Here is a 15,401-nt window from a genome sequence, read left to right on the forward strand (position 1 = left end):
GAGTCAATTAATACAGCAAACTTCATAGTTTTCTTATTTTAAGAAATTGCTAACACTATTCTAACCTTCAGCAACCATAACCCTGATCAGTTAGCAGCCATCAGCATAAAGGGAAGACCCTCCACCAGCAAAAAGTTTATGACTCACTGAAAGTTCAAATGAACTTAGCATTTTTTTTAGCAATAAAGTATTTTAAAAATTAAGGTATATACATTATTTTTTTAGAGATAATACTATCGCATACTTAATAGACTACAGCTTGTTGGAAAGATAACTTTTATATGCACTGGAAAACAAAACAATTTGTATAACTGGCTTTATTGCAATATTTGTTCTATTGGGTGCTCTGGAACCTAACTCAGCATATCTCTGAGGCATGCCTGTAAATGTAATATAATCTTCATAATAACATTTCCCAGTATAAATAATTCAAGGGAGCACATGTTTTCTAGCTATATTTGATAAAAACATCATGTAATTAAATATTTACATGTGAATGTGTACACCCAAATTATCTTCTCTAATATATGTTGGCTATGTGACCTTAAGCAAGTCATTTAAACTTTCAATATTCCCTTACCTCTGGCAACTTTCTAAGACTACAGATTGCAGAACAAATTGCCATTCTGCTTTGTTACCTTATGTTATCAAGCACTCTCTATGAGTTAACTAGCAAACTCTTCCACACCAATCCCTGAACTGAATAACAATCCATATGTACATACAGAATATGTTTCTACATACACAAAGACACACATATGTGTCCATTTATATGGTTAGCATTTAATCATACATTTTTATCTCATCTTTTATAAGTGGACAACTATATAAAATCAATATTATCCAGCAGCTATACTACAAAATGAATAAATTACTAGAGAAGAGACAAAGAAACTCACCAGTTTGTCTAGTGGGATACTTGTTTGTCTCAATGCAATATAACTCTATTAAACCTACTTATCTCTCTGTACAACTAAAGAAGGAGACTACAGTATTCAGTTCCATTCTCATTTCTGGCCAAGAGCTGCATACATATTTCGTCATTTTCAATAAAATTACTATTCAATCATGATTAAACTACTTATTTACACAGCAAATTATGTCAGTCCTTTGGTGGTGAGCATCACTGCTATCCAGGTTGATGCTTTGGATTTTGATTTCCTTTTAAGATAAAACTCTAATCAATGAAGGAATTTGGTCACTTAGAAATGCAACCATGTTTTTTTCACGATTCAAAAATCAGAAGCCTAACTATTTAGTGACAGGAAGGGATTTATTTTTGCTTTTAACATGCTGCTGACTTTGAGTAGCCAGAAGGACCCAGCATGTTGCCACAGCTCCACTGGCACCATGTTGATCTCCTCACTTTTTGGCAGAGAAAAAAACACATCACTAGATGAGATTGCTACAAATAATTTGACAGCTTCCATTCACTTCATGAAATAATTGAAATCCATTATTTGAAATTGTTTAATGAATCAATTTTTTTTGCTTTTTTTTAGTCATAGGATTTAATTTTTCCTTGCTCTCTTTAATGAACCTAACTCAATATTTATCTAACCACTTATTTCATAATTTATAAGGAGCCATCTGGTAAAAATTTAATCAAAATATTAAGTAAAAATGAAAAAAAAAACATAAAACCTATCTTTCAAATATGAGTAGTCATTAGACAGGAACTATCGGTCAAACATATTTAGAAGGGCATTCTTAAAATAGAGTTCACTAAAGTAGAGAGAAAGGTTTTACTCAGGGATAATATATGTATGTGTAAAACATATGTCCTTTTGTGCAAAATGTATATACATATGTATACACACACAAAGTTTTAAAATTCTATTAAGAATGCATTAATGAATTCATGGGCACTTAAGTGGCTGAGCAGATAGAGCACTACCTGGGCCTAGAGTCAGGGAGACCTGAGTTCAAATCTGGCCTCAGACAATCACTAGCCTTGTCACTCTGGGCAAATCACTTCACCCTGTTTATTTCACTTTCCTCATCTTTAAAATGATCTGGAGAAGGATCTCCAGTATTTTTGCCAAGAAAACTCCAAAAAGGAATCACACAATGGGTTGGATATTATTGAAAAATGACTCAACAACAAAAAAGGAGTTAACAATTTGAGTTAAAATAAAAGCTATAAAAAGTATAGACTTTTAAAAATGAAGGCTTTTATTGGTAATTATGAGAGGCAGAATGATGCACTGCTTCAATCAAACTGAGATCTGTTAAAGATCTTAGCTGAAAAAGGCCAAGGTCTTCCACCGTATCCAGGGCCCTCTCCTGTCCTCTTGATACATATCTTGCCACTGGATCCAAATGACCTGGAAGAGAAAGTGAGGCTGATGACTTTGCACAGCCCTGCCTCACTTAAATCCAATTCACTAGCATGTCATGGAATCACCTTTCTGATGCTATCGTCCTCTTTGAGAACAAAAGATAAACAACAATCACCTTTTCTTGTGTGGGTAGCAATTCAAATTCTGAATGTTTACAATTCTCATTTGGGAGACTCTGTGATGTTCTGGAGCTTAGAAACAGCACATTATATTTGATAAACAGGAAGACCAGAAGATCTCAACATATACAGGGAATCATTGCTGTATTTGAATTGTGTTGTACATCTTATGAAGTGAACATCTTTGGTAATTATACATCTTCATATTTTTCATGTCAATTGATATTAACAGAATCATTAAGCAAAACTATCTATTGCTATCTATTTCAAAGAATATTCTATAATTTTTAAATATGTACATGGATACCTAGTTAGAGCAGTGCTTTGTTCAACTGTGTCAAATACTTCTTTTAATAGTCATTAAATGAAGTACTTGTTGAGTCATTTAAGTTGTTCAACTCTTTGTGACCCTATTTTGGGGGTTTTCTTGGAAAAAATACTGGAATGGTTTGGCACTTTCTTCTTCAGCTCATTTCACAGATAAGTAAACTGAGGCAAAGAGGATTAAGTGACTTCCCCAGGGTCACGCAGCAGTTAAGTGTATGGGGCTGAATTTGAACTCAGGTCCTTCTGATTTCAGGGCCACTGTTCTATCCATTGTGCCACTTAGCTACCCAAGCACTAGAGTAGGATAGTATTGTTTTTTTTTAATTTTCAGTCAATTTTGTGACTATGATCATGAATATCAATGACCACTTTCAACAAAATCCTATCTGTCCCTTCTCACACTTTCATCAAAAATGCCCTTGATGTATGGGTAGATCATCCTTATAAAAATTTTATAGAAATGAAAAAGTAGTCATATATGTGGGCTAGCAGTTATTAAGATTTTCTTGGTCTCTTTTCTGGTAATACCAAGGTCCAACATTTTTATCATCCTTAATATATTTTAAATTCCTTGAGGTCAAAGATCATGGCTAAAACATAGTATCAGAACATGACAGAATCTCAAAATTGGAAGAGATCTCAGTGGTCAAATTAAACAGATAATATCTGGAAAGTACTTCGCACAGTGCCTCACATTGCTTAAAAATGTTTATTCCTTTTCCCCTACTGCTTGATGTCATTCTGCAGAGTCAGAAAACCTGTGCATTTATATTTTGGCTCTTGTTCTTATTACCTGTGTTACTTTGGACAGGTCCAACCTCTCTTGGTTTCAGTTTCCTTATCTGTAAAATTAGGCTGGACCAGCAGTGGCCCCCTCCCCCACCCCAGACTGGACAATTTTTAAGGTCCTATCAAGCTCAAAATCTACAATTCTATAAGAAAATTACTGAAAAACAACCAATCCCACTTTGAGATATCTCTAATTTTTAGGAAAATTTTTTGATATCAAGTTAAAATAAGCTTTTCAGAAATTTCTACTTTCCTATTTCATGATTTTATCTGTCAGGACCAAAAAAATTAAACCTAATCCCTCTTTCCTGCAATAGCCCTTCAAATATTGGTGGCAGAGTGGATAGAGTACCAGGCCAAGAATTAGGAGTTCAAATGAACTTGAGTTCAAATCTAGCTTAACCATGTGGCCTTGGTCCAGATGCTTAACTTTGTTTGCCTCATTTCTTCATCTGTAAAATGAGGCAAAGAAGGAAATGACAAGTCACTTCAGTATCTTTACCAAGAAAACCCCAGCTGTGGTCACAGAGAATTGGATATGACTAAAAACTAACTATCATGTTCCCCTTAACTCTTCTCCAAGGCAGATATATTCTCATACTCTGACTGATCCTCCTATATTGTCACACAGTTTTCAGTCCCTTCATCATCCTTATTACTATTATCCTTCATAAAATGTGGCATCTAGAGCTAAACATAATATGAGAGATACAGTCTGGTGAGGACAGAATACAATAAGACCATAACTTAATTAAATCAAGATAGAAGATTTTGGATCTTTGGGGTGGAGCCAAGATGGCAGCACAAAAGCTGGAAAACTCCATGTGTTCCCCCCATAACCACCTCAAATACCTATAAAATATGGCTCTAAACAATCTTTAGAGCTACATGGGAGCCCATGGTTTTAGCCTCAGGGTGGCACCGACCAGCCACTGCAGCAGACCTCAGGAGATTGGATCACTGGCAACTGTGGAGATTTCTAGAATTATCAACCCATAAATGCCAAAGGCAAAGTAAAAGGTCGGTGTGGACATTGGGAACAGGGGAACCAAGAGTGCGATCTGGCCTCCGCCCCCAGAGCGAGAAGTGGCTGAGGTGCTGCGGCCATGCAGCCGCTGCCACCTGACTGCTTCAGAGCTCCTGGCCTGCAGATTGTAGAGGGACCAAGTGATCATTCAGAGGGTAATTGCTCTTGCTTTAAAATGCTTGGATCTGGATCACTGTCCTGTGTGGAAGTCCTAGGGTGTGTGACCAGGTACCAGACTCTATGGAGACTTCAAAAAGGGCAGCCAACTAACAGCTCCAGCAGCTGTGAAAACCCCAGCAATTTGGGACAAAGCTCTCTTCTCTGCAAGCAGAGTTCTGTTGCAGCAAAAAACTCAAAAGTCAAGTAATTGAGTGGCAACATGAGCAAGCAAAGGAAGCAAAGCAAGCACAGCAATCCAACTTTAGATTCCTATTTTGAGGACAAAAAGAATCAAAGCATGGAATGGGAGGAAGACAACAAAATCAGAACTCCTGTACCAAAAGCTTTGAAGAAATATGAACTGATTATAGACAATAGAGGAGCTTAAGAAGGATTTTGAAAACCAAATAAGAGAAGTGGAGGAAAAATTGGTAAGAGAAATGAAAATGATGGAAGAAAATAATGAAAAGAGAGTCAACAACCTGACTGAAGAAAATAACACCTAAAAAATAGAGTAATTCAAATGGCAAAAGAAGCTCAAAAAGTCAATGAGGAGAAGAATGCCTTAAAAAGACAAATTTGCCAGATGGAAAAAGAATTTTAAAAGCTCACTGAAGAGAATAATTCCTTTAGAATTAGACTGGAACAAATGGAAGATAATTACTTTATGAGAAATCAAGATACTATTAAACTGATCCAAACAAATGAAAAGATAGAAGGCAATGTGAAATATCTCATTGGAAAAACCACTGACCTGGAGAAGAGATCCAGGAGGGATAATTTAAAAATTATTGGACTACCTGAAAGCCATGATCAAAAAAAAAGAATCTAGAAATCATCCTCCCAGAAATTCTCAAGGAAAACTGCCCTGATGTTTTACAACCAGAGGGCAAAATAGAGGTTGAAAGAATTCATCAATCACCTCTTGAAAAAGATCCCAAAAAGAAAACTCCTAGAAATATTATAGCCAGGTTATGGAGTTCCCAGATCACAGAGAAAATATAACAAGCAACCAAGAAGAAACAATTTGAATATTGTGGAAACACAATCAGAATAACACAGGATCAGGCAGCTTCTACACTGAGGGATCGAAGGGCTTGGAATATGATGTTCCGGAGGTCAAAGGAGCTGGGATTAAAACCAAGAATCACCTACTCAGCAAAACTGAGTATAATTCTTCAGGGGAAAATATGGTCATTCAATGAAATAGAGGACTTTCAAGTATTCTTGATGAAAAAAACCAGAGTTGAATAGAAAATCTGATATTCAGATACAAGAAGCAAAAGAAGCATGAGAAGTTAAACAAGGAAAAGAAATCATAAGGAACTTAATCAAAATCGAACTATTTACATTCCTACATGGAAAAATGATAATTGTAACTTATGAAACTTTTCTCAGTATGAGGATAGTTGAAGGGAATATAAATATATATACATGTATACATATATATATACATATGTCTATATAGGAGGGTATATGGGTAGTATGAATACATATGTGTGTATATATGTGTACAGGTATACATAGACAGAGGGCATAGGATCAGTTGAATAGGAAGGGATGAGATTTAAAAGGTGAAACTGAGAGGTGAGAGAGGAATGTAATGAGGGAAGATGGGGAGAGACAGAATGGGGTAAATTATCTCATATAGAACAGGCAAGGGAAAACTATTATAAAGGAGGGGAAGAAGAGGAAGAAAAAAGGGATTGAGTCAACCTTACTCTCATTGAATTTGGCTTAGGGAGGGAATGACATACACACTAAATAGGGTATCTTACCCTACAGGAGAGTAGAGGGGGATAGGGATGAGAGGGGTGATCATGGAGGGGAGGGCAGGTGGGGGTAGGGTAGTTAGAAGCACACACTTTCAAAAAGGAACAGGGTCAAAGTAGAGAATAGAACAAATGGGGGGCAGGATAGGATGGAGTGAAATATAGTTAGTCTTTTGCAATATATTCACTGTGGAAATGTTTTGCTTAGCTACTCATGTACAACCTATATTGAATTGCTTATCTGCCTAGTAAGGGTGGGTGACAAGGGAGGAAGTGAAAGAATCTGGAATTCAAAGTTTTGAAATCAAATGTTTAAAAATATATTATTATTATTGTTATTTTTACATGCAACTGGGAAATTAGATATACAGGCACTGGGGTATGGAGATCCATCTTGCCCTACCAGAAAGTCAGAGGGGGGATGAAGGAGGATATAGGAGAGAGCAGATTGGGAGAGGGGCTATACAGTGGGATTGCTGTTTTGGGGGGGTGGGTGGGGAAATACAGGGAGAAAATTTGTAACTCAAAATCTTGTGGAAATGAATGCTGTAAACTAAAAATAATCATTTAAAAAGAAAAAGAAAAGATAGAAGATTTTGTTCATGCACTCTAAGTCTGAATTATCTTGCCAGTCAGGTGACATTGCTAACTCACTTTAAGTCTGCATTTCTAATCTTCCCAACTGCTCAGGCCCTTCCTTCCCAAACTGCTTTGTATTTATTTTGTAAATATTCTGTATATCCTTAAATGTTTATATGTTAAGCCCCCTGTTAGAGTGTAAGTTCCTTGACAGCAAGTAATATTTCACTTCTTTCTTTTTTTTCTCACATGCCTAGCACAATTCCTAAGATATTCAGTAATAGGTACTTAATAAAAGTGAGTTGTTTGTTGATGGATGGAGAGATAGATTTAATATTTTACCACAGAATTATTTCATTATGTCTTTCTTATTCTTTACTTGTGAAGTTCATTTTTTATTTTCAAACTCAATGTCTTTTCATACTTATTGCTATTAAATTCTCTCATAATAGATGATAGCCTGTTGATTTTTTTTGGATGTTGATTCTGTTATCCAGCATATTAGTTATTAGTTATTCCCTCTAGTTTTGTGTCAGCTATAAATTTGATAAGCATAGTATCCTTGTCTTCGTGTTATTAATGAAAATACTGAACACAACTGGGCTAATGCCAGATCCCTGTGGCACTCTATCAGGGACATTTCTCCAGTGTGACATTAATCTTTAATCATAATTTCTGTGTCTGGTGAATCAAGTCCACTGTCCTCCATATTGTCCTCCAGGGGAGGGAGGAAGGAGGAGAGTGCTTCAAATGTGGGGAGTGGAATGACAGGACTTGACCACTGATTATATTTGGGAGGTGAGAAAGAATAAGGAATCAAGGATGACATGTAGGGAGGAGAAGGATACCCTTGAGGATAGGAAATTCAGCAGAGGAAGAGTTTTGGAGAAAAAATAATGAGTTTTGGTGATGTTATGTTTAATATGTCTATGGGACACCCAATTCAAGGTGTCTAATAGGCAGTTAGAGGTTAGGAGAAAGGTTAGAGCTAGACAAGTAGATAAGAGAGTCATCTGTATAGAGATGATAAATGAAATCATAAGAACTTATGAGATCACCAAAAGAAATAATATGTAAAGAGGGACAAGAGAAGAGGGCCAGGACAGCTTTGTGAACCTTCATGGTCAGTAGATCTGATGTGGATGAAGGTCCAGCAAAAGAAACAGAGAAAGGGCAGTCAGACAGGTAGGGCAGAACCAGTAGAGAAGAGGGTGATTAACAGAGTTACAGGCTGCAGGTCAATCCAGAAGGATGATGATAGAGAAAAAAGACATTAGATTTTGTCAGTTAAGTGATCACGGGGAACTTTGGAGAGAGCAGTTTGGACTGAATGACAAGTTCAGGAGCCACAGTACTTTTGATGCAGTGTTTTGCACATAGTAAGTGTTCATAAATATATGTTTAATCTTTAGTAACTTTTCATTTAAATAAATTACTTTTGAAAAACTTGTTCTCTAGTTATTTCTAGGATATTTTTTAAGCCCCTGCCTACACTAGTATGGAGCACAAAGGGGGAAAAATAGAATATTTGTGCTACTTGTTATTGAATAGAGAGGCCTGTAGTAACTGAAAAGGATTAACTTTACTTAATCTCTGACTAATACTATAAGATTTGGTTCCTCAGGAACTTTTCTTGGTATAACAGAGGTAGTTAAGAGTTGTGATTTCAAAAGATTTCTCTCCATGTAATAGCAGGAGTCCAGATGTCAAAAAAGGCTATAATTAAGCAGATTAAGTGCTAATTGTAAGCATTTAATGCCAGATAAGTCAATAACAGTTCACATTTACATATCACCTTTATAGTTACAAAGCACTTTCACAAATCCTATCTCATTTGGCTCTCCTATTTAATAAAGGAGGAAGTATCTTAATTTTACAAATAGGGACACTGAGATTCATGTTTTATATTTCTCAAATGCACTTGTATATTATAATTATAATTGTTTCCCATTAAACTGTACCCTCTTCTTATTTCCCATTAAACTATACATTCCGTGAGGGAAGATCTTGATGTTTAATCTAAAACCTTAGTCACTTCGTTAACACCTTGTACAATGGGTACTTAATTTATATTTATTGATTTTAATTGTTTTAAATGGTTTTCAAACTCATGATAATAAGTTCATAAATTGGCAATATTCACAACATTCTTTTGGGGAGTTAAAAACATTTATATCCTTATATACAAGAATATATATGCTTATAGGGCACTCCTAATGGGGAATACCAATCTAAGAATGTAGAAATGCACATTTTCTATAGTGTTTAGTCTTTGAGAGTTGGCTAGGTCATTGAGAAGGAAAATGACCCATCCAGTGTCACCCAACTACTATATATCAGAAACAGGACTTGAAATCAGGTCTCCATGATTCCACTGCCCAGGTCTCTAGATACAATGGGCATACTCAGGAGATATTTAAGTATTCTTGAATGATTTGGGGAGTTATATTTAAATTGTATTGAAAGGAAAAGATGCTAAAAGTAAGGACAGATTTCATTTATCCGTTTAAAAGAAAATGGATGTCTGAACCAAGGCTTTGAGGGTGGGAAACTAAAAATATTTCTGCAATATAAAGGAAACTCCTGTGTGATGGCCATTCTTATTAAAATTAATAGAAGATAGCTAAAAATAGGTAAGTTAAGGGGTTGAGTAGAGATTATATGGCCCTCTGCCTTTCAATGTTCATTTTAGGTAACCAATGAAGACATTTTACAGAGAGAAAGATATAGGCCTAGAAAAGATGTGGAACAGAAATGAAGGGCTTTGAATCATATATATATATATATATATATATATATATATATATATATATATATATATTTGTGTGTGTATGTATACATATATATAATTTATACATATATATTTATATGCTGTTGGTTGTCAGTTATTCAGCTGTATCTAACTCATTGTGACCTTGTGGACCCTAGAACACCAACACTATCCATATGGTTTTCTTGGCAAAGATGTTTACTATTTCTTTCTGCAGTGCATTAAAGCAAATAGATGTTAAGTTACTTGCCCAGGGTCATACAGTCAGTAAGTGTCTGAGGCTGGGTTTGAGGTCAGGTCTTCCTGATTATAGGTCCATAATTCTATTTACTTAACAATCTAGCTTTGCCTCTGTACTTGTACATAAGACACAAAACACATGTATATTTATATACATGGCAGATAACATGTATATGTATGTGTATACATATATACATAGACATGCATATATGCTGAAATAATGATAGTTGATGAGATCCCAATGGAAATAAGAATAGAGAAAGAAGTTAAAATCCTCCTGGAGGTAGTCATGGAGACAGGTATACACTGGCTACATTATCTCTGTTGGTGAACCTTTTATGGAATAGAGGTAAACATTCTGAATGTGAGCAAGGCCTTCCGTATACGGCTGCTAGTCCACTTGCATATTTTTAGTTGAGTAGTTTTCCTCTATAAATAACCCTGGTAAGACCATTTTATAATGAAAGATAACTATAACTTTTAAAATAGCCTACCTGCTACAGACAGTTCCAATTGCCCATACTTATTTTGTAACACTTTTTAGAAGTTGAGCTATTTCAGCATCATTACCTCATCTTGCTGGGAGCTGAGGAGTTGAAGTTTCATGTGCTTCATGTAAGCCATGGTAATTGGCATGTTGTAATCAATCATGCTGGTCACCAAAGTGGGAGGTTTCCCATTATCTGGAATGAAAGTATTTTTTCAGGCACATGGATTAATTGCATAGCTTCATGTTAAATTTGCTCAACAATTCTCAAAAGTTTCCATTTGTCTTATTGGAATAGGGTTCCGAGACACCATATGTTTAATTGCTCAAACGTTCTTTAAAAAAAAAAAAATCAGTCGGATTCTCCCAAATGCAAATCACGATAGATTATCACAGAGGGATTCATTAACTCTCTCAAGTCACCAGGGAACTTCATATCATGGCTTTCTCATCATCATGCATATCCATATATCATATTATCATTTACAATGCACTTTCCTCACAATAACCAGGTGAGGTACAAGAATTATTATCTCTGTTTTACAGATGGGGAAACTAAGGTCAAGAGAAGTCAGTTGACTTCTTTTAGATGGTCACATAATTGGTAAGTGTTAGAGTCAGCTATCACACACTTCACACTTTTTTCTGATTCTAAGCCTTGTACTGTTTCTGCTACACTATGCTGTTTATCATGCTGCCTGGATAATGGAAAATACCTCATTCTAGTGGCACAAAAGGGTCCACCTTTTCTCTTTGTTCTCACACAGGAGCATAATCCCTACACACTTTCTTGGTGTAAGATGGAGAGGAATTACTCTGAGTAGGGGATATTCATATGCTGTTTGAAGAGGCAGCGTGTGTCACAAAAGACAGAAAAAAGGCTTCAATTAGGAAGAGTTGGGTCCAAATCCCAGCTCAGACAAATATTTTTCATTTGTTTCAATTGTGTCCAATTTTTTATGACCTGTTTTAGGGTTTTCATGGTAGCAGATACTAGAACGGTTTCCATTTCCTTCTCCAATTTATTTTACAGGTAAGGAAACTGAGACAAACAGTGTTAAGTGACTTGCCCAGGGTCACATAGCTATTAAGTATCTGGGAGCACATTTGAACTCAGGTCTTCCTTATTCTAGGCCTGGAGCTCTATTCACTGTGCCATCTAGCTGCCAACCTCTGACATATACTGCTTATGTAACCTAGTTTCTCAGGCAAATCTCGAAGAATAAATTGAAATGCAGGTGCTCATCAGAATTAGTAGTGAGAGTTGATGAGTTCCTCATTGTGCTACTGAAATCAAAGGTCTAGCTCAAATTAGGAACTCTGTACATCAGGGGATAAATCAGGGCAAGTGCATCTCTCATTATAACTAACTTGATCTCACTGAACAATTTATACATCACAAACATTTAGATTACCATGGATGAAAACAAAAAACAAAGAATTAAAAGGTTTGGGATGAATATCTATTTATTCACTGCATCCTATTTATTCACTTAAGAAATATGGACTCAGTGAAATGGAAAGGACCCAGAAAGGTTATATATTTGATCCCTCCACCTTCATATAAGACCATACCCAAAGTATCTCAGGCAAATGAAAAAGTATCCTAGTTTTAAGTGTCCATATAAACATCTTATCCTCATCAAATATTCTGCTGAGGACAAACAAGTATGGCTGAGCTATACCTTAAGTGGATATCTGAGAATCACTACCTTCTAACTGGAATAAATGAGATGATCTGACTTGTTGAATTGTTCCAGTCTACCACGTTTTTTATGAACCCTAACTTAAAACAGAAGGTATAAATTGGTATGATGAATAAAATTACTTTACATCTCAGGATTTGACTCTGAAGCTACCTTTATGATCTGCTCCATCTGGGTTTAAATGCATTCTCTTCTGGCACTCTGAGCAGCTCATTAGAAATCGTGTCACCGCTTCTCTCGGTAGGAAGGCATAGCTCTCTGAAATCTGAAATGATTCACAAATATAGGTGTTATTATATAAGTTTATTGAACATGATTTAACAGAACTGATCATTATATTTCCAAATAAGGTACTTTATATCATAATGGCAGGAAGCACAATGAAAGCATGCACTGCATACCATGCATCATTTCAAGAAATATCTATCCAATCTGATTGTGTATCACCGAATGGCTGATAATTTGTGATGGGGGTGGTGTAGGCAATCGGTCATATCAGCATGGGTTTTTGTTTATAGTTCTGCATTTTTAAAGCAAAAATTCATAGTTTGTGGATACCTTAGGTAGTTTTCTCAAAAGCTAAAAATTCACCAGAAATATTTTAATAGTTCTACCATTAAAAATAACTCAGTTTTAACCACTATTTTTTTAAAAAACTGAATACTAACAGAAACAGTAATTGTTAAAGTTGGCACTATGACACTTTCTTCATTGTTCTATCATGTAAAATAATCTTTTACGTAAAGGAATGACAAATCTTTTTTGAATAAGAACTCTTACATTTGTTAATACATTTTGTCCAAAGTTTCTCCATTCCAAAAAAAAAAATGACACACCTGGAAATACATGTTGGCCATCTACTTCTTTTTATATTTAATATTATTCATATCTTATACCCATAATCTATCATAAATTCTGTCAGAGCAAATGTGCCTGACTTTCTACTACCAAGAATACATAGTTTGCAATTTCAGGACTGTCATCCACAAGCTAGTTAGATACTAACACTCCTATCATAGCAAATCTGTAAGTCTCAACTTTTCAAACAACTTTTTTGCTCTTCAAAGTAGAGACTTCCTAATGTGAAAGTGAACCATCATATACATGATAAAGGAAACACCCACTAAGACTCTGCTACTGAGAAAGCTGATGCAGACATCATTCTTCTATCAAATCATTAACACTGTAATAAGCAGGAAGTGTTAGAAAAAATGTTAATTTTTTTCAAAAAAGTACAAACTACATTTAAAAATTAGAAAAGGTAAGCACCATTTTTCAGGTTCCATGCATTGTTACCATTATAAATTCTGATAGACTTGAAATCAACAAAAAAGATGGGAAGTTATGTACCAAAAGATAATAATACAGTATTAATATCCATCCATTCCATCAGCATCTATAGGGTCAACTTTTGAATATCCACATTAATAGGGGAGCAAAATGGTGCACCTAATACAAACAAATGATAATTCAAAAGGAATTAAAATGTGGCTTTGGCATTCCTTTTTTTCAAGTTTTACATTTACCTTCCTATGCTTTCTTTTTAAAAATTAAATGGCAAAACTAGTTTCAATTCTTCATTAACACCACTAGCTATCAAGTGTAAGTGGTCAAGAAAAAATGAGGAGTGAAAAGGGAAAAACAGTCTAGGATAAAAAAAAAAATCTATGGACAATCTACACATAGTTAATTTAGTCTATGCTGCCTCAAATCCTGAAAGTCAAACCTCTGATCTTTATTTTTAAGGATGAAATTTTTCAGTGACTTTATTTTTTTTTCATGCTGTACAGTGAGAGAGAGAGACAGAGAGAGACAGAGAGAGAGAGAGACAGAGAGAGAGAGAGAGAGAGAGAGAGAAAGAGAGAGAGACAGAGACAGAGAGAGGGAGAGAGACAGAGAGAGAGAGAGACAGAGAGAGAGACAGAGAGAGAGAGAGAGACAGAGAGACAGAGAGAGACAGAGAGACAGAGAGAGCTCAGTTTGAAGAAACTTTACCACAAGTTTTCATATCAGAGATTTAATAAGGAAATGTTCAGTATTTAAAAAATAGAGCTCAGGTTTTCATTCTCTTTTTATACAGAAAAAAATATAACACTCAGCTGATTTCTACATTAAAAGGGGAGTAAAGTTTGGAGTATTCAATAATCTATTTTAAAATCTCTCTCAGAAACCAAACCTGAAATATTGTCACCAACATACATTCAGTCAATATGCCTTTATGGCACTTTAATATATCTGAAGTTTAAGTCCATTGAAACTAATGGGGCTGACCAATAGATTCATTAGCACCCTGGGTTTGACAGGCATGCTCCATTTATTTTCATCAAGTATTCCTATCAAATCTTTGTTCCACTTACATATAAAAGAAATCCTCCATAGGGAGCAAGTGAACTTGTAAAGCCTGGATTTTGACGAGTAGCTCCATTAGTTTCAATGGCATTGACCCTCTTCTCTACTTGCCTTTTCTTGTAATTCCCAATACTATTTTTTTCTGCAGAATCTTTCTAAATAGACTTAAGCTTGACCTGACTCATTTGTATAACTCATCTGACCATTAGCACAGTTTGAAGTTAATTTCTTTTCATTAAATCATTTTTCAATCATGACACTCCCACCCCCCACCAGCATATTTTGCCCTACAGCCAGCAAAACATATGCATGATAGTCAAACACATAAAAACTGTAACTGCAAAGCCCAATTTTGTTTTAGTTGCTTTAGAAAGGAGTAAAAGAAAAAAACAGTGTTTATTTTTAATAAATAGTTCTTTGTGAGACTGATCCTAAGAGGATATCTTGGCATTACCATATCCATTCTGATTAACAGAAGTATTTCTTTTGAAAGTACTTCTCTAGATGTTGGGAAACCATATTAACCTGCCATCATTCCAGGGTTCCTATTCCTTTGCAGGATTTCTGTCTTTTGCCCCCTACTCACCCTCACCAATTCTTCCTGCCCTGGCCAAAGAGACATAGAGGACAAGAGAAGAAGAGCCACTTAAAGATAAGTTGTCTGGTAAATATCCAATTCTCCACCTGTTTAATTTCTCATCAAGGGGGAAATAAGTGGCTAATTCCTGATTTAGA

At 35.4% G+C, this 15,401-nt stretch overlaps 1 protein-coding gene across 2 annotated transcripts in view; it reads right to left on the minus strand.

Annotated features, from left to right (window-relative positions):
* The window catches only part of NOL4 (nucleolar protein 4), a 482,864-nt gene that overhangs the window by 332,035 nt on the left and 135,428 nt on the right, over window positions 1–15,401 (minus strand). For both annotated transcript variants that reach the window (XM_069099880.1, XM_069099881.1), the window contains exons 3-4: window positions 12,471–12,582; window positions 10,695–10,807 (exon numbers count right to left, since the gene is read on the minus strand). In XM_069099880.1, coding sequence (XP_068955981.1) covers window positions 10,695–10,807; window positions 12,471–12,582 — 225 coding nt within the window. The remainder of the gene's footprint in view (window positions 1–10,694; window positions 10,808–12,470; window positions 12,583–15,401) is intronic.

This window comes from Petaurus breviceps, unplaced genomic scaffold (assembly GCF_028583685.1).
Source record: "Petaurus breviceps papuanus isolate PSGF00001 unplaced genomic scaffold, PetGlider_PUasm1.0 38, whole genome shotgun sequence".
Lineage (NCBI taxonomy): Eukaryota > Metazoa > Chordata > Mammalia > Diprotodontia > Petauridae > Petaurus > Petaurus breviceps.